This window comes from Gymnodraco acuticeps, unplaced genomic scaffold (genome assembly GCF_902827175.1).
Source record: "Gymnodraco acuticeps unplaced genomic scaffold, fGymAcu1.1, whole genome shotgun sequence".
Classification (NCBI taxonomy): Eukaryota; Metazoa; Chordata; class Actinopteri; order Perciformes; family Bathydraconidae; genus Gymnodraco; species Gymnodraco acuticeps.
In genome coordinates, this window is record NW_022990622.1 from 97560 (window position 1) to 120132 (window position 22573).

At 41.7% G+C, this 22573-nt stretch overlaps 3 protein-coding genes across 4 annotated transcripts in view; 1 reads left to right on the plus strand and 2 right to left on the minus strand.

Annotated features, from left to right (window-relative positions):
- Positions 1 to 4756, plus strand: part of sh3gl3a (SH3-domain GRB2-like 3a) — a 47303-nt gene extending 42547 nt beyond the window's left edge. For both annotated transcript variants that reach the window (XM_034229144.1, XM_034229142.1), the window contains one exon: positions 1559 to 4756. In XM_034229144.1, coding sequence (XP_034085035.1) covers positions 1559 to 1761 — 203 coding nt within the window. In that variant the 3' untranslated portion in view covers positions 1762 to 4756. The remainder of the gene's footprint in view (positions 1 to 1558) is intronic.
- A 9141-nt stretch (positions 4757 to 13897) lies between these two features.
- cx36.7 (connexin 36.7) lies at positions 13898 to 15100 on the minus strand. Its single transcript, XM_034229141.1, has one exon. It carries the CDS (start codon positions 15098 to 15100, stop codon positions 13898 to 13900), a length of 1203 nt encoding a protein of 400 aa, XP_034085032.1.
- Positions 15101 to 16546: 1446 nt separating this feature from the next.
- Positions 16547 to 18113, minus strand: tssc4 (tumor suppressing subtransferable candidate 4). Its single transcript, XM_034229132.1, has 2 exons — positions 18105 to 18113; positions 16547 to 18009 (listed from the first exon to the last, which is right to left on the minus strand). The coding sequence occupies exons 1-2, from the start codon at positions 18111 to 18113 to the stop codon at positions 17023 to 17025; spliced, it is 996 nt and encodes a 331-aa protein (XP_034085023.1). The 3' UTR covers positions 16547 to 17022.
- Between the last annotated feature and the right edge of the window lie 4460 nt (positions 18114 to 22573).

Consider the following 22573-nt stretch of genomic DNA (forward strand, 5'->3'; position numbering starts at 1 on the left):
CCGATTATGACGGAGAAATGATATCATGAAAGTTACGGTGCTTATTAAGCATTTTAAAACGTATGTGGTAAGTTGCCAAAGTGCTTTGTTTTGAACGTTCATCAGTATTATAATCAAAAAGAGAAATATGAACGTTAGTTTTTACTGAAATGATCAAATAAAGTCAACATCTCTCAGTCTTTACTGAGCTGTGTGGAGTTTGTTCAACTTTTAAAAGATGTTTGAATGGTGATATACACAGTGATAGATGTTAAGGACTAACGTTTATAATAAATACATTTGTATTGATTTTAAGATCTTTTCATAGTTCATACAATCATACGTATTGGGATCATTTGTATTAATGTGGACCGGAGGGAGAGGGTGACGAGCAGAAGTTTCACTTTCCTTTTTTATTTCAATTCCAACTTTGGTCATGAAGAATATGTTTCTCTGTTGTCCACGTTCATAAAGCATAAAGCAACAGCATCAGAGCACGGTGCAGAGTCTCTAGATGAGTTTACAGTAGTCCCTCGTTCTTATTAAACATCCATGTTGTAGTCCGCTGTATAGAAAACTGTAGTTTCCATAGTTTCCCCACAGCAGCAGACGCACATTCATGACGTCCGCTGGCACATCATAAACACGTCGGATAGTGAAAGTGCATTCGTATTCTCTAAAGTACCGCGGTCTCTTCTCCTAAATCCTTTTGAATTCTCCTATCCACTATCCCTTAACCCCGTGACGTTTCACTCAGAGGTCAAGGAATATGAGATAGGGTTAGAATTTAGGAGCTGAGTTTTGGATTATTGGAACGCAACCCGTGTCAGATTTTGGTTCTTTTGGGAAGGTAGAGACGAATCATATTGTTTGGTGGATGCAGGTTGAACCAGAGTAGCAGCATGGAGGTCGGATCGTCACCAACATAAATAAATAAGTGGTCCGAAAAAAGTTAATGACAAAATACACTTAACCTTCCTCAGGCAGTGTGTCAGTGTGTTTGTGTCGGGGATGGCCAATGGTGTCGCAGCACGGGTCAGTGTCCGTGGAGGACCGCACATTTTCCCGTCAAGTTTGTTTTTTATAAATCACAAACATTGCTTAGAAAACGGCGTATGCCGAGCGTACGCACCGTTTATAAATGAGGCCCCTGGGGAGTAAAGTGGGGGGGCCTTCAACGCGTCTAGCCCGCTTACTTCCAGCAACCTTGCTTGAATCACACTGCTCTTTGAAACTAGGCCTTTATTTTGATCTCAAAAAACACCTGTAGAGTTGTGTCCCTTTATCTTGCAGGGTTGTAAAACGTTCATGTAGACGAATGGGACGCTGACAGATGGATAGACAATATGTTGTAATATAGACATATTACAACATCTTCTCCATTGCTTCCCCATACTGCAGGGGTCTCCAGAAGCACATTATTTATAATGACCCACACAGACCCACAGGTGAAATGGTGTAGCAGCTGCTATAGAATTTCTTGATAATGAAAGTAATCACTGCAGCCTTTAGCATTACTCCCTGCAGAAACAGCGTCTCTTCTCATGTGCATGAATGATTTTGTGTCTCTGTGGTGCAGAGTCGGAGCTGCTGGACCAGCCGTGCTGCCGCTCTCTCTACGGCTTTGAGCCGGAGAACCAGGGGGAGCTGGGCTTCAAGGAGGGCGACATCATCATCCTCGCCAACCAGATAGACGAGAACTGGTATGAGGGCATGATCCACGGCGAGTCAGGTTTTTTCCCCATCAGCTACGTGGAGGTCCTTGTCCCCCTGCCTCAGTGAGGGCTCCCCGTCCTCAGACTCCTACTATCACAGCGGCCTCGGCCCTCAACAGGACTCAGGCCGAAGGAAACAGGACCAGCTCAATCAGGGCTGAAAAGAAGGGGTAGCAGTTTTGTCCCAACATTGTGTTCTCTGTTTATATTTATGAACCTGAAGACAACTGAACTCTAAGACATGAGCGGGACACGACCTGGGTTTTGATCTGACCGAGAAGTCTAGTATCCCATCAGTCCTCTCTGATGACGCTGCTTCCCGTTGGTGCTGATCAGAGTTTATGTCGTGGCTGTGTGCCTCTCCTCTGCTGGATCTCTCCTCTAGTTAATGGTTGAGATCGGTAACACGGTGACGGTGCTAAAAGAAGTCAGACGGGTCCCGAAACCATTCACTTTGAATGGGGTGACGTCACACTTTGCCGAACTGCATTGTGGTTCCGTCGCATCGCTTTGCCTCCGTTGCTCGCTTCGAACGTTGAGAAAAGTAAAACTTTTCAAGCGTAGACGGAAGCGCCAGCCAATCAAATCATATGCCAGTACAAGCTCTAGCCAATCAAACCGCGTGCTTGTATGTCCGGGGCGGGAGATTAATGTGATTGGTTGTTGGTCGCACCCAGACACGCCCACCGGCAAGCTTCAACGCGACGCTGCCGTGTGGACGTACCGTAAGACGGCTGATGGGGCTTCACTAACCAATGTGGGTCATTCAGCCCAGAGTAGAATACCTGCATGTGTGAGGTGTGGTCTGTGGTGATGAACCCAGAGAATCATCACCAATCATCCTCTGCAGTTCCCCTCTGCTCTATATATAGATAGATACTTCATTCCTTCTGGAAGTATTCTTTTATTTATTCTACTAAAATCATACAAAAACAAAAACGTATAATTCATACACACAAATGAACAAAATTAGTAGAAGCGGGAGGGCTGAAGCATAGCTTATGGGGAGTAGCCCTCCCGTGCATCATCATTGGCATCAATATAACAATGGCATTTATTTCGTCAAAAACGTATAGAAATTAAGGAGTACAAAGAAATAAAGAAAACTAATGAAAACTGGAGAAAAATAAATAAATAAAATAGAAGTTAGGGTAAGAAAAAAGTAAATGCATATATAAATAATACTGGGAATATCCAATATTTGTTAGCTGGAGTAATCTGCAAATATAATTGTTTTTACTTTAGTTTTGAATTGTTGATGACTAGTAATACTTGAGAGGTCTGGGTGAAGTCCATTCCACGTTCTAACTCCGATTATGGATAAGCTGTGTGATGTGATGGTTGTTCTACAGGGCTTGCTACACAACCAGTTAGGATGCCTGGTTGGGTATTTCCTGACTGTGGTTTGGAACTGCTTTTGAATGTTAGTTGGCATTTTTTTATGTTGTGCATAATCAGTACTGTTTTAAGCTTAACTATATCAACACATTTGAATAGATTGAGTTTCTTTAAATATGGGAGTTGTGTGCTCATATTTACCAACACCACAGACTATTCGTAATACTTTTTTTTAGATGTTATTATTTTTTGTAGATTTGTTGAGTACGTGTTTCCCCATATTTCGGAGCAGTAGTAAAGGTAAGGGAGAAATAGACTGTTATAAAGAGTTCTGAGTATTTTTTCCTCGAGAATGTTCTTAGTATGATACAAAATACCTATTGTTTTTGACAGTTTTGTTTGTACATAATTTATATGGTGCTTCCAGTTGAGTTTTTCATCAACAATGAGTCCTAAAAATGTACATGCACCAACTTTTTATATCTCTGTATTGCAAATCCGTATAATGCAGTCATTTCTACTCTCAGACTTTGTATTGAATAACATGTCATTTGTTTTGGCCACATTAAGGGATAATTTATTAACTGCAAACCAGTTACATAGTATTTCTAATTCTGCATTAACAATTTTAACAAGATCACCAAGATTATGATGGGAGCAGAGAATGGTGGTATCATCGGCAAACAAAATGATTTTTAACATGTCGGAGGTGTTGATAATGTCATTAATATAAATCAGGAACAGTTTTGGACCTAAGATTGATCCTTGAGGGACTCCACATGATATAGGAAGATTGTTTGATTTCGCCTCGTCTATGTCCACATATTGTAGCCTATTTATCAGATAACTCTTGACCCATTCTTTGGCTTGACCCCTTATGCTATAATGTTCTAATTTGTGTAGCAGTATGGTATGGTTCACAGTATCTAAAGCCTTTTTAAGGTCAATGAATATACCAGCTGTAATCATTTTTTTCTCAATGTTGTTGGTAATTTCTTCAACCAGTTCAATTACTGCTGAAGAAGTAGGGTGATTTTTCTGAAATCCATATTGGCTGGGGCATAGTATATTAAATTTGCTGAGGAAAGACTCCAGACGGTTGTTAAAGAGTTTTTCCAGGATGTTTGAGAATTGTGGTAGTTAACAAATGGGTCTATAATTATTCAAACTTGATTTATCACCAGATTTGAAAACCGGAATCACCTTCGCGATTTTCATTTCATTGGGAAAATACCTTGTTGGAACGATTTATTGCATATATTTACTAGGAGGCAGGCTTGGATTTTTGTCATTTTAGGGGCAAGGCCATTTGGCCTTTGGTGTCACACATTTTTTCAGGGCGGAAAGGCCACATGCCAGGGCACAAAGGCCATTGAGGGAAAAATTAGGATTTGGAGCTTAAAAATAAATAACTTCACTTTCTAATGACAAAAAACAAATCACTTTTTTAATATCAATAATCGTATCATCATATACGCCTATGCCTCCTTAGTATTAACGTATCTACAATTAAATACTTTACTTTGAATAATTAGTGTTTGGTATGTTTTCCATCTATACTACTCCCATTCACAAATCCGAAATGAAATCTAAAAATCTAAAATTCTATTAATATGTAACAAATATATTCAATTTCAGAGCAGAAGAAACAGCCTTCAAGGATCAAACTCTGCACATACATCATTCAGCAGTGCACAGTGAAGCTCCAACATCCAACTGTATGAACAAGCAATACTTTGAAATGCAAAAGTGTGTGCGTGCGTGCGTGTGTCTCTTTAATCAGCTCCTCATATCTGTTCAGAAACTGGACAAAAGTTAAAGATGTACAAACCACAGACTGTCTGTGTCATGACGAATACAGTCGCTGCTTTAATTCTGTCTTTAGGACGTTGTTGTGAGTGTGGACGGAGCAGCTACAACGTTAGTTTAGCCTGATCGATCCAATCTCCATTCACAAAACACGCATTTTAAAAGGTTTTTCGCATGCCGTCTTGTCTGCACACTTGTCAAAGCATTAAAGCATGTTTTTTACTAATCGTTATCAGTATTTAGTTACTTCGGCATCATTTTGAAACGTGTATTACAATGAAATCACGGTAAAAATAGGTTCATTTGGTCGTAGTTGGTTTCCACCACAGTATTCACATGGATATAAGCCCCGCCCCCGCTCCAGCGCGTCCTGTTTGAATGACAGGAGTAAACACAGCTGACAGCCGCGGTGAAACTCCAGCGGTTAGAGCAATGCGAGTATTCGCATCCCGTCCATTGTGAACGCAGCATAATGCAGTTCAGAAACCACTGTTCTGACGCTTTTAAAGCAACTTTTAACAGTGTGAGGGGCCCAAAGGCCATGGTGGCCGTAGGACGTACAATTATTTGTGGGGAATAACGGCCAGACCGAGGGGCTACAACGGCCATGGCCGTCATGGCCGCCGTGAAAATCCCACCCTGCTAGGAGGGCTACAATGTTTGGTGCAACTTGTTTAACAATATTCATACTAAGTCCTAAATAATCTTTGGACTGTTTACTGTGTTGAGTATTAACAATATCAAGCAGTTCATTTTCTGTAATTGGGTTCAGGAACATACTCTGTTGGTTGCAGTTTTTCAGAAAATCATCCACTTTACATGAAGTTGGGCTGATTTTACTCGCCAGATTGGGGCCAATTTCAGTAAAGAACTCATTAAAGCTATTTGCAACATCCGTTAGGGTTTTTCCTGCGGTTTGGAATTTCTTGAATTCATTTCTGTTGTCAGTTATTTTCTTCTTAATTATGCTATTTATTACCTTCCAAGTGGTTTTCATATCTCCTATGGCATTTTCTAATTTTTCAGAGAAGTGTCGTTTTTCACAGTTTCTAAGGATTGTAGTCAATTTGTGGTAACACTTTATATTAAGGTACACAAATTAACCATCAACTTGTTAATTAACATGCATATTAGCAGTATATTGGCCCTTTATTAGTCATTATAAAACACTTATTAATGCCTTATTCTACATGACCATATTCTACAAGTAATAAGCCATTAGTTGAGAGTTTTTCCTCAATAACCCTCTAATTTTTTTTAAATATAAACGAAATTATACATAAGTTACACTAAATGTTAATATGTTAATTGACAGGCTAGGCCTGTGCAGGTGGTAACAGCTATGCCCAGCATGGGCTAAGTTCTGTAGGTGCAGCTGGTGCAGGTCCTCCTCCCTCAGGCCTGGTCCTCCTCCATCAGGCCTGGTCCTCCTCCATCAGGCCTTGTCCTCATCGCTGGGAAAGACCCTCAGCCCTCTCTGGCCAAACCAACAGACAGGACGTTCATAAAGCTGAGGTTTCCCCCAAAGTCTCTAATCATCCATCCTGTGAATATGAGAGGGGAACAAATAGTGTAATAGATGCTTTGGACAATAAGAAATATAAAGTTAACTGTTGAGTTGCTCAGTTTTTTAGATTGACAGGGTTTAATAACACAAACAAAAGGAGAGGCACCGTAACATAAAGATTGGTCTTTCAATAAATTGTGTTGATTTTGTCTTTTGAATTGTTTGTCTAAAGTCAAGTAGCTAGAACTGTTACTTATAGTTTGAATGATACAGTCTGGTTATAATGTTTGGAGGAGGCATCACAGGTCAGGTGTTGTTCCATCCACAACAAATGCACACAGATTGATGTGTGTGTATTTATGTATCTACTATTTCTTTAATCATTCCTGTCAGTCCAAAACAAGAGAATTTGTTTTATTAACATGTTTTTAAAACATTATCTCTTTTCCACTACACTATCTTGAATATTTTTGTTATTACATCTCTACATTTATCTAACAGCTTTAACATTGTAAAGGTGTCCCTTTGGACTCTGGGTAATTATGACAGCATGTCCTACTATTTTGAGAGTTTGAACAAACCAGACCTGCATCTATTAATGTAGAAAATAGTCAGCACATTAAACCATTATGAAAATAATCATTAGTTAGCTCATTGTTCAAAATGAGCTCCAACTACACACAGTTAAGTCAACTCTTGCATCGGTAATAACAATACAACAAATGATATAATAGTATAACTTGTGTCTACTTTAAATACTTTAACAACACTTTCCTAATTATACTAGCATACTTTTACTAAAGTAACATTAACATGTTTAAATGCAGGGCTTTTGTAAGAGAGTATTTGTATAGTGTAGCATGGTCTACTTGACTTATCTAACCGAAGTGATCGTAACGTTACTTTGCAAACCGTCACCCCCCCCCCCCCCCACACACACACACAAAAGGCAACCCAGTCTCATGGCATTTCGTGTTCACCAACACGATTTTTAATCTATTGATTCGTGTTCACCAACACGATTTCCCCCTTTTTTTCGTGTTGCACAGCACGATTTTAAAAGCAATGTATTTCTACTGGTAATGTGTTTCTTGCCTGCAGCACGTCTTTTTCTCTGGTCGGGTCGTGGAAGACCGGAAGCTGTGTGGTTTATAAAAACATGTTCTTACTCAATATCAAGCCACAATTATTGCTTTTATTTTAAATCGTATAATTTCTGACTTTTGTTGCCGTCTGTGAGGAAAATAAATGGGGCTCAGAGCCTCAGAATACTGAAATCTGTATTTTTTTAAATCTTTTTTTCCTTCAAATTTGTTATTCTTTTCAAAATAACACACTGTTATTTACTCACCAATAACACACAATTATCCTTACTTTTATTTATTGGTTTAATTCCATAATCTCTGGCTTTTTTGGCGTCTGTCAGGAACTGAATTTCAAAATGAAAATAACCGGAAACAGACGTAGGCATTTCGAGCGATTACCCAAGATCCTCAGCTATGGTTTAAGCTCGCTGATTGGATATTTTAGCCGCAATGCATGCTGGGATTTGGTGTTTATATGATATGAAATCCGGAAAACATTTTAAAATAATAAAATAAAACTTAATTCCGAGTGTTCTTGCTTTTCTCTTTGAAATTGAAGATTATTATCATCTGATATTTAAGAAGTGTGTTACATTTGAAATGGCAGAAAGTCTTGTTGCAAATTCCAGATAGATATTGAAAGAGGTCCTTTGGGTTTCTCTGGTGGTTATCAATAGTAGCAGTTAAGTGAATACTGTTCAAACAAATACCTGTGTTTGTGTTTTATATTGATTTCTCTGTTTTATCCTTTCATAAATGTAAGGACTAAAAATGGCTAAACATTCTGGGCTGGTTGGAGTAAACAGGGTTTTATTGCTCTGTGGGGGAGGTGTATGTATGCAGGACAGGGGGGGCTCGGTGGATGAGAGTATATTCTGCTTAAGATCTCTAGCATGTCATGTTTCAGGGAAGTCTACATGTCTTGAATAGTATATGTGTGGGTTTAATTAATAAGCAGTCTGTGTAACCAGAAGTTGGAGATATGAGGGATGAAATCTTTGTGTTATCTTTGTGAGAGAAATGTATGTGCTTTAATTTCAGGACTCCTAAAGGAGCAGGAGAATTGAGTCACACACAATTAGAGAAACAATGGTCCTTGTCATTCTGGGTGAGCTGATTATGGGTGAATGGAAGAGATGGCCTGGGGCTATGGAGACAGTTAGGCGTTGTTGGTGAGCTGGTCCTGAGGATGCCATGGGATGATGACTGTTACAGTTCCAACAAAGTATGGCTTTCATAAAGAAACACATGACTTGTGTGATAAGGTGTTTTGTTGCAAAGTGAGCCTGTTTGGTTTTCTGCTGACCAGCTGACCTAACCCCTCCTTCTTATTATGGTATATCTCCTGTCGATTCCTGGCGTTCGCTCTCTCTTCACATGCTGTCGGGACCGGAAGGATCTCCGCAGCACGCGAACCAGGGCAGGAGTGGGCCGGCATACTCCTTACACATTACAATATAATTGTAGTATATTATATTGTATTGTAATGTATTATATTGCATTGCATTATTGCCTTTGATAATTAAAACAGATTATTGTTTCAACTGGTATCCGGGTGTTCTCTGTCTGATTTCCTTCCTGTTATGATTTTAAGCAGGACTCGTCAAAACGACACGCGGAGCAGAGTGGGGTTGTAAAAACCTCAAAACTCCAACAAAAGTCATCACATAACGGCATTGTAATACACGGTTCGGCTGCATTACATATTACAGATCTGCCGTAGTTCTTTATTTATAGAGCCCTGATGAGAAGACCTTTGGACAAACTGGAAGAAATGCCGCCGAAACTGAATACTTGACGTGGATCATAAATATATCAACAATTAAAAAACATCTTCAATTTCTCTTCACACAATACGTCTCCTTGCAGTATCAACACTAATTCGGCTGACTTTTACATTGGATCTAATTCATAGATAGGTTATATTTAATTTACACCATAACGGTGCACAGCTGATATAAAAGGACTTGTAGTTTTTAAAGATATTACTGATTTTCTTTGAATATAAGAATGTAAATACTGAGTTTGAAATAGTATAGCAATATGCTGTAAAATTATGTGATGCATGAATAAAACTACACATCTTCAGATGTTGTACATACATAAGTTTCCTACACTAATAATACAAAGTTATTATGGCTGTGTGTACCTTGTGTGCACCGCCTAGTGGTTAAAGCACGTTATTGAATTATTGTTTTTATGTGTTATATTTGATTAAAATAATATTAAGAGTACATACTTTCATAGGAGGAAAGTAGAAGGTCTGTGATAGAAATATAGAATATAAAAAATCAAGAAGATACTATAAGTGATCTCTACAATAAAACAGTTTAGTGCAGGATGTACAAAGATATTAATAGGAGGAGGTGCAAAACAGAAAAACAAATTAACCTTTATTTAAACATTAAATAATACTTTAGATTAAGGTCTTCTTTTAAATAAGAAAAAAGCTTTGGGGGTATCTACAGATAAATATTAAGCCTGACAAAGTACTTAACGTCTAATATATTGTTTTCCTGCAATGTTAACTATGTTGAAGCACTTATTTTAACTGATATTATACATATGAATTATACTCTTATGTATGTAGATAGTATAAGAAATGTGCAGAATATGACAGTTTAATGGTGGAGGTATACACACATATTGATAGATGTCTTGTAATGCACTGTTGAGGAACCTGTGACCCAAGATTTTCATTCATTGCATACACCGTAGTTGTGTATATGATATGTCAATACACCTTTGAAAATCTTGAAATCTTGAAAGGGATGTGCAAAATAGCCATAATATACAGTCTTTAATTAACTATTAGTAGAGAATAACGAGTAATGAATATACTTTATTACTCGTTTCCATTCATGTCAATTGCAGATAAATGTTTGGTCTTCTCAAGCACCAACTATCAAATATCTCTCCTGATTGTTGGCACTTGACAATCACCTTCCCTGAATTTTACTCAGGTGTAACTAAAGTCTGATTTAAGGGTTGTTTATATTTCACATCATTAATCAGAATCTGCAAAGTAACTCAAATAAATGTAGTGGAGTAAAAATACCAGGTTAACCTCTGAATTGTAGTGGAGTAGAATTACAAAGTAACAATGAGCTGTCATATATATAGTGTCTGGGTGTGACCCTAGATAACAACCTGTCCTTCACTGCAAACATCGCTGCTACAACCCGTTGCTGCAGATACACGCTTTACAACATCAGGAAGATACGTCCCCAGCTGACTCAGAAAGCGACTCAGGTTCTGGTCCAGGCTCTCGTCATCTCACGCCTAGACTACTGCAACTCCCTCCTGGCTGGTCTACCTGCATGTGCCATCCGACCTCTGCAGCTCATCCAGAATGCAGCGGCTCGTCTGGTCTTCAACCTTCCTAAATTCTCCCACACCACTCCGCTCCTCCGCTCCCTTCACTGGCTTCCGGTAACTGCTAGAATCCACTTCAAGACACTGGTACTTGCTTACCATGCTGCGAATGGATCTGGCCCTTCCTACATCCAGGACATGGTTAAACCGTACACCCCAGCGCGTGCAATACGCTCTGCATCAGCCAAACGACTCGTTGCGCCCTCGCTGCGAGGCGGACCCAAGTTCCCATCGGCCAAAACACGTGGGTTTGCTGTCCTGGCTCCAAGATGGTGGAATGAGCTCCCCATTGACATCAGGACGGCAGATAGCTTGCACATCTTCCGGCGCAAACTGATAACTCATCTCTTTCGACTCCACTTCGAGCGTTAGAACTATTAACGAAGCACTTTTATACTAATAAAGGACTGGCTTACCTAAAGCCAGTTGAGTAGCACTTGAAATGTTTGGCTCTATGAAACCTGATGTACTTATATGATTCTGTTTTCTTCAAGGTTGTGTCTTCCTGGTCGAATGTACTTATTGTAAGTTGCTTTGGATAAAAGCGTCAGCTAAATGCAATGTAATGTAATATATTAATGCTGCGCATTATGGACACAAGCGATTTTCACCCATTTATTAATTATATGTTTTACATTTGATAACACCAATGTGTTTAATACTGGCAACTTCTAATTGTGGGAAAAACGAAAACGTTCAGTAGAGACGTCCCATAGAACATTTTGCGAAACACAATAGCCAGCATGTGTAGTTCTGGGGGGGCGTTCGATTCCAGTTTTGGATAGTCTGGCGTGGTTTCGTTCCATTTCAAACAGCTGTTTGACGCTCTACTCCAACATCCAATCCCAGAGCTTGAAGATTAATCACGGGGACTGTAGTCCTAAACGATAGCTGGGGATTATGGGTAGTGTAGTGTCTTTGGCCATCCTAAACTCCTACGTCTGTTTCCGGTTATTTTTATTTTGAAATTCAGTTCCTGACGGACGCCAAAAAAGCCCGAGATTATGAAATTAAACCAATACATAAAAGCAAGGATAATTGTGTGTTATTGGTGAGTAAATAACAGTGTGTTATTTTGAAAAGAATAACAAATTAGAAGGAAAAATAACTTGTTTTTATGAACCACACAGCTTCCGGTCTTCCAAGACCCGACCGGAGAAAAAGACGTGCTGCAGGCAGGAAACATATTACCAGTAGAAATACATTGCTTTTAAAATCGTGCTGTGCAACACGAAAAAAAAGGGGGAAATCGTGTTGGTGAACACGAATCAATAGATTAAAAATCGTGTTGGTGAACACGAAATGCCATGAGACTGGGTTGCAAAAGGACACGGTAACGTTGTGATTCACTTCAATTAATGATAACTACGGAGCTTGCTAACAGCAAGGCACAAGGCTACTTCACTCATTTAGCTAATGTAAGATACAAATGTTGTCGAGCCCTCGCTGCTTGTAAAATAAAGAGCACAAACTGACTACTTACCCAAGCCCCACTGTTCTCCGTCATTTTTCTCCCGGGTTGTTGTGATCACATGACTGACAAAGCCTTGCTCTGATAGGCCAGAAGTCGGTTTGATTGCATTCGGGCTCGATTGCTTATCCTGTCTGAGTAGCCCGGATGATGCTGCATCGCCATTTTGGAAGTCGAATTTTATACACCGACATTTTTTACGTCGAATTTTATACACCGAAATTGTGCATTCGAATTTGTTTCACTTGCATTTTTGGGTTCTGAATTTGAACATTCAAATGTTTTTAACTTCAATTTTTACATTTTTATTTCACAAAAAAAATTCAGATACATGATTTTCAAAGTAATTATTTTCAATGCTATAAATTCGGTGTCTAATAAAATTCAAATACTTCTGTCTCTTGTTTGCTTCCATAGGCGTGCCGTACGCACTTCCCTCGCCGGTACGCAATGTTTTGTGAATCGGAAAATGTCTGTACCTATTTTTTTGCTTTGTAAGCAACCTTCCCATGTGAATCCTACGCACAGCGTTATAAATGAGGCCCCAGGTCAGGGCATAAATCCAGCTTCATAAAGACATCATATTGATTTATTCTTATACATACATATACTGTATACACTCAGGTTAGCATATATTTGGTACACTAGGAGCAGCTAAAAACAGATAACTGCAATCAACTTCGTGTCATGAAGAGACTAATGTTCAGTTTTTGCTGGAAATGATTCACAGAGGTGTTAATTCAGCTGATGCTGAAGCTGCTGGTTCTGGAGAATTGTGTTGCAATATACTGAGAGCTGCTTCTGATATTTAGTTTGTTATTTTTGCCTACTTTTAAAGTATTAGTAGAGTTACAGACAGGAACCGAAAGATAGAGAGATGTATGACATTCAACAGGGTCCCCGGCCTGCAGTTATACAGTACGCGTCTTAACCAGCAGGCCATTGGATGACCCAGTCACCCTCACTGATATACACAGAGTGGACAACATATTAGAAAACTGTAATCGTGTAATGGCATAGTCCAGACTCAACAATCACCACAACATTGAACTAACACACTTCTCTTGAACAGTTTTAACCAAACATGAACCCTATTATCTCCATGAAGGCGGATATACTGCAGGGCCTGATAACACTGTATCTGACCTCAGAAGTCTAGCCACTCCGTTTATGTTATCCGTTACCTAGCAATGCACAACTCGTTGGTTCATGTTTTTTGTGGGCATCCAAACGTTTATTTCTAATAATCCACCAGAACCATATTTATTCTCGAAAGCAATGTGCTGGTTCTAGAAAATATAGACTAGGAAGGTTTTTATTTTAACATCTTTGTGTTAAAGAAAAAGCCTTTATAAAAGTGTTAAAACATGTCAGGAAATATCCTCAATAAATATTTTTTAAAGATGTTACTGAAATATACCACATCTCTATGCTGTGAACATCACAACTTTAATTTTGCATAGCTACTTTAACAAAAAGTAATTAAAGAAATGTGTTTCTTTGTTTTTCGGGTGAACCAATCCTTTAAACTTTTACATTTTGTTCGGTTCTCTAAATTCCAAAGTGAGATCCTCTGTAAAAGAAGTGAAGGCGGCAACATGTTCCCCATGTCCTCAGATCAGATCCAGACCTCGGCACTCATCTGTTTGGACTCTCTGATCACCCTCTTGCTCTTCAGTGGCTTCCTCCCCCCTTTCTTAGAATCTTGTCTCTTTGGGGGTTCCGGTCTGGTCTCTCTGACCCCCTCAGCCTCCCTCATCCTGCCACAGTTCACAGCACAGGTCCAGTCAGGCTGGTGACCCACCACCAAGTCCAAAGTGGGCAGAGAGGTGGTGCTGGTCACGTCTCTGAAGCCTAAAGAAGGTGTGAGAAAGGGGCTGTCAGGAGGGAAAGTTTCATAGCCTCTCTTCATACCGGGGCAGACCCCCCAGGACCCCCTCTCCCTCAGCTTCACAGCCTGCCGGATCTTTTTCCAGCCCAGGTGGTTGAGCTCTAACACGTTGAGAATTATACAGAAAACTCCCACACAAAACATAAAGAGCAAGAAGATGGTCTTCTCTGTGGGCCTGGACACGTAGCAGTCCACCGCCTGGCTGCAGGGGGGGGATTTACACAGGAAGTGGACAGGCACCTGGAAGCCAAACAGCTTCCACTGGGCCAGGACGAAGCCCACCTCCAGGACAGCCCGTAAACACACGTGGAAGATGTAACATTTGGACAGAACTCCTCCAGAGACCACTTGAGCCTCCGCACCCCCCTCTCTGAGGGCGCAAGCTTGGGCATGGCTCAAGGGCCCCCTGTTGTTTGGGCCCTCCCTTTGAAGGCTCTGGACGTTGATGCCCTCCAGCACATCTGCCAGGCTGTGACCCAGATGCTTATGAGAGCGGATGGAGCAGCTGTCGGAGTCGCAGCTCCGGTCGTACACTTCCTGTCCGCCACGGCACCCTAAGTCCGGGTCCTCCTGCCCTGGGACCCCGGCTTGTGCAGGCCCCTGCCTCTGGCTGGCGTGGGGCAACTTGGACAGGTTGTGCCAGGTGTAGATGATGAAGCAGAGGGATGGCGTGGACACACTGATGATGTGGAAGACCCAGAAGCGTGGTTGTGAGATGGGAGCGAAGGCGTCGTAGCAGACGGTGGAGCAGCCCGGCTGCAGCGTGTTGCACACGAACATCTCCTGCTCGTCAGTGTACACGTCCTCAGTCGCCACGGCAACGATGAGAAGCCGGAAGATGACCATGACCGTGAGCCACAGGCGACCAATCATGGTGGAGTGCTGGTGGACGGCATCCAGGAGACGTTTGAGCAGGGTCCACTCCGTCATGGTGGCCTGAAAGGAGCAGTTTGATGGGACCGATCCACCTCTGCTCCTCCTGAACCTCTACCCTGTTGGACTCAGAACTTAATCCACCTTGCAGTAAACCTGATCCGGGATACACTCATGATCTACACTGCCTTCTGTCTTACCCTTTCGTCTTACTTCTGATGTCTTAAATTATTCTAATATCTGAGGCCCTTGCGTTACCCTGCTTTCCGTCTGAATGTCCTCCAGCACTGCCTGGCTGCCTTCAGAGCCGTGGAGCCATGGCAAGAGGGAGCCAACCCATCTTTCACAGATAAGGATGTCCACTTGACATGAGTCACTTGGCACGCTCAGTTCCCTCTTGTCTTTAGGATCCATTTTAAAACCGTTAGACATCAGCCTTCCTCTGCTGGAGGACCTGCTGATAGTGCCAGCTGATAGAGCGCTCTTCACAAGGCTGTCCTCTGAAAGCACACGGGCTCTTCCTTTAATGGAGAGGCATGTTTTAAATGACGACTGGTACAGGAGAGCAAGTTCTCCTCAGATTCTGGATAGCACATACAGAACGCTGTTAAAGACAGCATGATGTTGGTGTCAGGATACACGGCTGAGCAAACTCATTAAGAAATCTGATTTGGAAACAATTTGACTTTGCAGACAGTCTGGTGAGGACTTCTGAACCGAGGCTTGTTTTGACTGCTCCTCTCCAGCCACTTGCCAATTCTCTTATCTGTGTTTTAAAAAAAGACCCTTGAAAGGTCTGTTAGCATCAAATCGTCCCCAGATAGAACACTGAGTGACCCCCCCCCTTACTTCAAACAGCCGGATGAGTCTCAGAGCTCTGCCCACCTTCTATTTATGACATGAACAGAATCATTTGGTGCAGCGTTAGTTTCAACCGTTAGACATTTAGAGAACAAAAGTAATAAACTGCTCACCCTGACCAATCACTGCCTGCCATTAGCAATCATGTTTTATATCCTAACACATGTTTCGGAGCTTTAACATCAACACTGTGTACTCTGTGTCAAACACAGCATGTTAATAAACCTCAGTATAAAAATATAACGTATTAAAGTGCTATGCAACTTTTGTTATCTGCGTAGTCCTTCGAAAAGGTAACACAAACGGAACTTTACGTGTCCCTCAGATAGATTTTACACCTACATAATAAATATGTATGTTCACTATCCATATTTTGTCAATGTTTGGTATTCTCACCCAAGACTTGTCGAGGAGATAAAGGACGTCACACTGCTGACTGGATGTACTTGATCTGCTTATCTAAAGAAACCTCAGTGACAGTGTCATCCACCGCAGGATTGAAACAAATTCTAGAGACATGTTCATTCAATATTTCATCTCTGAATTTGGGAATAAACATATTAGTTCTCATTTTCAATAAGCAATTTTTTTTTGTCAAAACAATAGCCTTGAATGTTTTTTGAAAGGATGACAGAAAATATATACAAATCAATATTTTTTATTTAAGACTATTCCAAAATACAGAACATGCAACAAGACATTTTAAGACAACACTGAATCTAATCCCCTCCCAGGTTCAGCCCTCCGTTTAAACCCAGCCCCTCTTCATGCTTGTTTTTATTTTCAGCACATATAACAGTTAATATGATAGTCACAATGGCATTTTGATGTCAGACAGAGGCAGCGTCTCACTGTTAGCGCTCCGCTGTGGCTCATTGAGCTGATGCTAACACCACGTCTGACTCTTGAACAGACAACACTTTACATTGGAACACAACAACATGAAGCCAGGAAATGAAAGAAACACTCCTCAGCCGTGGGTGTAAAACTAGCCTACTTTACTGAGTGGTAAGCCAGGCCTGATGACATGGAAACAGATAGTTCACTCCAGAGCTCAGTGTTGGCTGAAGCTGCTCTGAGAACAGTAATGTCAGCACATTGAAATGAACCATGAACAGTCAGTTGTCCTCCTGTCCTGCGCTCGTCCTGTAGTTCTTACGCTTGGTCTTCCTGAAGGAGGGGACGTCCTCCCCTTCCTGCACACCTTTCTGAACCTTCTTCTTCTCCTCCTCTGCCCCCCCCACAGCTGCCCTTGTGTCTTTTTCCTCAGCATTTCCTCCCCTCTGCTCGGTTCTCCTTGCTTCAGCCATTTCTTTCTCTTCTACGGCATCCTCTTCCTCCAGATGACTGAGGCGTGTGTCCTTCTTCCTGCACTCCTCTTCCTCCAGGAGCCGGAGGCGGGCCTCCTTATCTCTGCCTGTAGCAGCTGTGGGTGGATCTGCAGGTTGTTCCTTCAGCCCGCTGGGTCTGGAGAAGACCATCTTGTGTTGGAGGTTTGAGTCCCCAGCACTCTCCTGCGGCTCCTTGCTCTGCTGCAGGCTGGACAGGAAGTTGTGGGCGGCCCTGGTGTTGCCCTGCTCGCTGGTCTCCGTCACATCCTCCAGGCTGTAGCGGGTCCAGCGCTCAGGGTGCACCAGGTAGTCGGGGACTCCTCTCTTCTTCGCTGGTGTGGGGGAGCTGGGCGCAGGCTGACTCGTCTTCCTGCTGGGAGGTGGAGGCAGAGGACGGGCGAACACTCCGTCTGAAACGGGGCGGTGGTTCTGAGAGGAGGAGGAAGAGGAGGAGGAAGAAGAAGAGGCGGAGGAGGAGGCGAGGCGGGCCACACTGTCCAGACATTCAAAGATGCTGTGGCTGCGGTTTGAGAACGCCGAGCCCCCTCCTCTCAGACTGAATGGACTCTGAACGAGGCGTCCAGCAGGAGGAGCAGAGAGCACAACCTCCCCCCCATCATCATCATCATCATCATCGTCGTCCAGCTCGGGGTCAAACGGAGCACTGCTGAGTCCTCCTTCAGGCTCAGATTCATCACTGGCAGACAGCTCGTCTAAGTCATCCTCGTGGTCACCGCCATTTTTCTGATCACTCATCTCAACTGCAAGGCTCGACTACATCAAAGACCTGCGGAGAGGGAAAGAGGTCAAACTCGAGCAGCAACCATAGGTGAGGAGTGGTGCGTTCATAGTGAAGCAGGGTCACTAACAGCACACATCTAAGCTGACTCCGTTTCTAATATGCAAAAAGACTGCAAACGTGCGTCTATGATTCTTTTTAGTATTTTCGATCTTTCAAATCCAGACGAGAGATCTCTCTCTCCCGTCTGTGTGCGAAGGGGCGGGACAGTTTACACATACGCAGCTGCTACATGCAGCACACACACAGCTGCTACATGCAGCAACACACACAGCTGCTACATGCAGCAACACACACGGTGGAGAGAACGCGCTCCGAGGTGTGGTTAAACTTTACCCGTCTCGATGTGGAGAATGCTCGTTACCAAAAGACAGGCATAGCTCTGTGCCTTGTCTTTTTCTTTCTTAGTGTAGTGGAGCCTCACTTCAGAGCGTTTACCGCGACCCATCTTTGGTGTTATGAAGTGACTGAGCTCGTGAACTGTCTACTGGAGGGCGGGGGAGCCTCGCTGCGGGGCAACTGTGGACCTCTGTCGCCGCAACTTACATGATGCCGTTTAAAAAATTAAGGGCGGTGCCGGCCGTCAACGGCCCGCTGACGAACGGCCGTTCTGTGATTCTCCAGAACACACAGATGGCCAGTCCCTGTATTCCACCGGGTCACCGCGGCACAGACGGACCCGCTGGAATACAGGGTCTACCGCATTTAGGAACCGTTAAGCAGAACCAAAATTGTGTATTTTGTATGGGTACTAGGGGTGTAACGGTTCACAAACATTTCGGTTCGGTACGTACCTCGGTTTTTTGGTCACGGTTCGGTTCGGTACAGCAGAATTTTTTTTCACAAAACAAAACATATATATATATTTTTTTTTTAATTATTATTAAACTGTGAATAATGTATTCACTCAAATAAATACAAAATATAATAAAATACATATTAAGGTGCAGCATTTCGATGAACTGAAATAATCTGTATTTGAACTTTACTGTAGGCTACTAGTACTCACAAAACATAAACTATTAGTTTTGGGTTTTTTATTTTTTATTAAACTGTGAATCTTCACTCAAAAAAATATAAAATAAACATTAAGGTGCAGCTTTTCGATGAACTGAAATAATCTGTATTTGAACTGTACTGTACTAGTTCCTAAGCAGCCAGTTTGACATTAGGACTTGCTTGTCATTGTATTTTCATGTTTTTTTAAAGAAAAATTAACTTGTCCACATTGCAACTAACAATGTCTCCTGCTGTGGAGAACACCCTCTCTCTAGGGACAGAGGTAGCAGATACAGCCAGGTAGCGCTTTGCTAACATGGAAACATAAGGATATTTGGCGTTTGTAATAGCTTTGGCTCGGTCTGAACTCTCTGCGAGTGGTGGAGGCTTACATGCTAGTGGGAGTTGGGTTTGCACTTCAGTCTTTTTTCTTTTGGTACCGGTGATATTCACGTTCGGGTGATGCCTTTTCAAGAGTGTGCAAGTTTGATGTATTGCCAGCCACGTAACCAATTTTAGTTGAACAATGCCGACAAACAGCTTTGGTTCGGTCCACCTGTCTTTGTCCGTCATCCTTGTTCGTAACTGCGAAACCAAAATGTTCCCAAACCGGAGACTTCAATGATGCTGGAGGATTTTCGAGCTCAACTTTATCTGCGTTCGCCATTAATTTTCGACAGTTCCTCAAATTACTGACTACATTTGAACGCATCCCTCTGACCAGCTCTCATAGTATGCCTCTCATCCAATGAAATGACTTGCTCGCTCTATGACGCGTTGAACCCAATGTGAGCAAATTACTCTGAATGCTGCAACACAGCACCTGAGATTACTTCCAAAAAGTTGTTCACGTTCTCAATTTTTTACGTTTAACGTTATATTCGTTCGGTACACACCTGTACCGAACCGAAGGGCCCGTACCGAATTATTTCGGTACGGGTACGTGTACCGTTACATCCCTAATGGGTACCCGGCATTTTCTTATCGGTTCTCATCTGGAACCGAGTTTCGGTTCCCAACCGTAGCGGTAGCACGAGCAATTTGTCTAAACATTTAGCAAAAGTGCACCGCATGCAGACGGAGGAATGCACCGGGTTCCACTGTCTTTCTAGCAGCTCTGTAGCCCCATCCACGAGTAACGTTTCCACGTCAGGTGTTATGTATGCTAGCAGCAACACACGGAGTTAACTACATGATACAAACATGGGTTAATGATTAGAGGAAACTGAGTTATTTAGTTTGTTAAAGTTTCAGCTATTCTCTTTACAGTTCTGTCATCACATTATTTAATACGATTTGTTAAAACATTGTTGGTTCTTTTGATGTGAAATATTATGTATTTAATTTAAATAAAAAACAATGTTAATTTTGTTCACAATTTGTTTAGTTAGTTTACCTTATTATTCTCTCCAAAAGAACCGATAAGAGTACCGTTAAAAGACCGGATTGATAAGCGGTATCGATAAAAGTAGTAGAACCGTTAAAACCTTAACGATAGCCTGGTGTACTGTGAAGAGTGTGTGTGCATCATACCATGCTGGTGCTGCTGTTGTAGAGTCCATGTTGTCTCTGTGGTGTGCAGAATCACTGGCTCTTTATGAAACGCACTGCCACTCTGTGTCTGATCAATCTGAGATTCAAAGCAAGAACATGAGAAGCCTTCAATAAGCAACACACAATGAAATAAATATTTCCCCCCTCACACTGCATTATAGACAGGAAAACACCTGCAAATAAGTAAGTAGGGATCCACCACACCCCTCAACTTTTTTTAGCTGATTTGAAATGTTCTTCCAAGACATATTTGGATTATACATATACGATTCAAAGGTTGTATTGATACATGCACTACAGTGTAGTTATGGACATGAAAATCATCCCAGGCTCCTCCAACAATGCAACATACATATATATAAGAATAAACCATAGAAAAACACAAATACAATACAAACTGAAATAGAGTGGGTTTGTGTATCCTTCTGTGTGCATTCAGTAGGAGACGCATCTGACCCCATAGTGAATAGGCGTCCCTGCTTCTGATGACCTTACAGGACTTAAGATAAACAGGAAGCATCGTTCCTTTGTGTCGATGGCTGAACGAAATTCACCGATGCAAACAAGCCACACATGAAAACAGTTACGTACAAGACATTACGTGAGATGTATTTGTTTGGAAGTGTTTTCCATTCGTGTTTTACTTCAACCCGAGGAGAAACAGAAGTATGGAGACTGAGCTTCTGCAGCCGCGTGTGGTCCATCCGGAGAGACACGGGCTCTGGGGGCTAACGGTTAGCTTCAACATGTACACACGGTTTTAGTGCCACCATTAATGAAATGTATAAATGATGGGTGCAACATCCAAGAATACAAAGTGAAACTGGGAAACGGATATGGCTTATTTGATACGGCGTGTACCATTAACGTTGGTTGAACGAACAACGACTCGTTAGCATGCTAATGCTAACTGATGTGGTAGGTTCCCTTTAGGTGCGTGGCTTGGCAGCAACTCCACATATTGTTCTCACAGACTTATCCTTTACACCAACATACATCTGGGTTAATTTATAGATTTACCTCACTGCTGTTGTCACGAAAAACCGGTAGTGTTTCGTGCTTCTTATTTGTCTTCCTTTCTTCTTCTTCTTCTTTGGTGTTTAACGGCAGCCGGTATCCGGTATGTTGCACTGCTGCCACCTTCTGGAACAAATGTATGCTGCAACTGACTGCCAATCAAATAAAGAAAGTGCAATTCAAAAAGAACAATATGTATTGTCAATTAATTGAACTATACAGATATACAGTAAAATACCGTGGATGTGTAATGTTCCTCTCGGGCTGCATTTACAAATAAAATAGAGAAAATAAATAAAATAGCTTTTGAAAATATGTGCATCTTAAAAGTGCTTAATTTTAGATAAATAAAATAAAGTGTAGCAGCAGCTTGAGTTTCCATTTTTCTTTGTTAACCGTTTCACATCATTTCAGCCGATTATAGAACAATATCAGTCTTTACATCATAGCAATTGAACAGTTTTAAAGTTTCTCTTTCTTTCCCTCTTATATTGCAGTCCCTCACTCACTTTTTTTTAATTCAGTGCGAGAATTGAGCTTGAGCTTGTCCTGCCAGGAGTTTAAATCTGGGCTGAAATGCAGTCAGGGCCATTCTCATACACACATGCAGGTGCTCATTGGTTAGCCTGGACCGATATTTAGTTTTAATTTTGATCCTGGTGGACTGATCATATGAGACTCTGAGACTGCTTATTTGACCTCAGTTCTGACTTGAGAGGGAATGTTTGGACAAACACTTTGTGTTTTGTCTCATCGTGGTGTTTCACATTGGCACTTTTAATGAGCGCCACGGTCTCTGAACAAATGAGACACACTGGTGTTGTGAACATGAATGAGTCCGTCCATTAATTAATGTTAGCATCTGTGCTTAGCTGTAAACACAGTCGGATGGGTGACCAAAACGTCCCCGTTTTCGATGGCTGGGACCCGGTTGAAACTCCCATTTTTGAATGTGCGTTAAAAAACTTA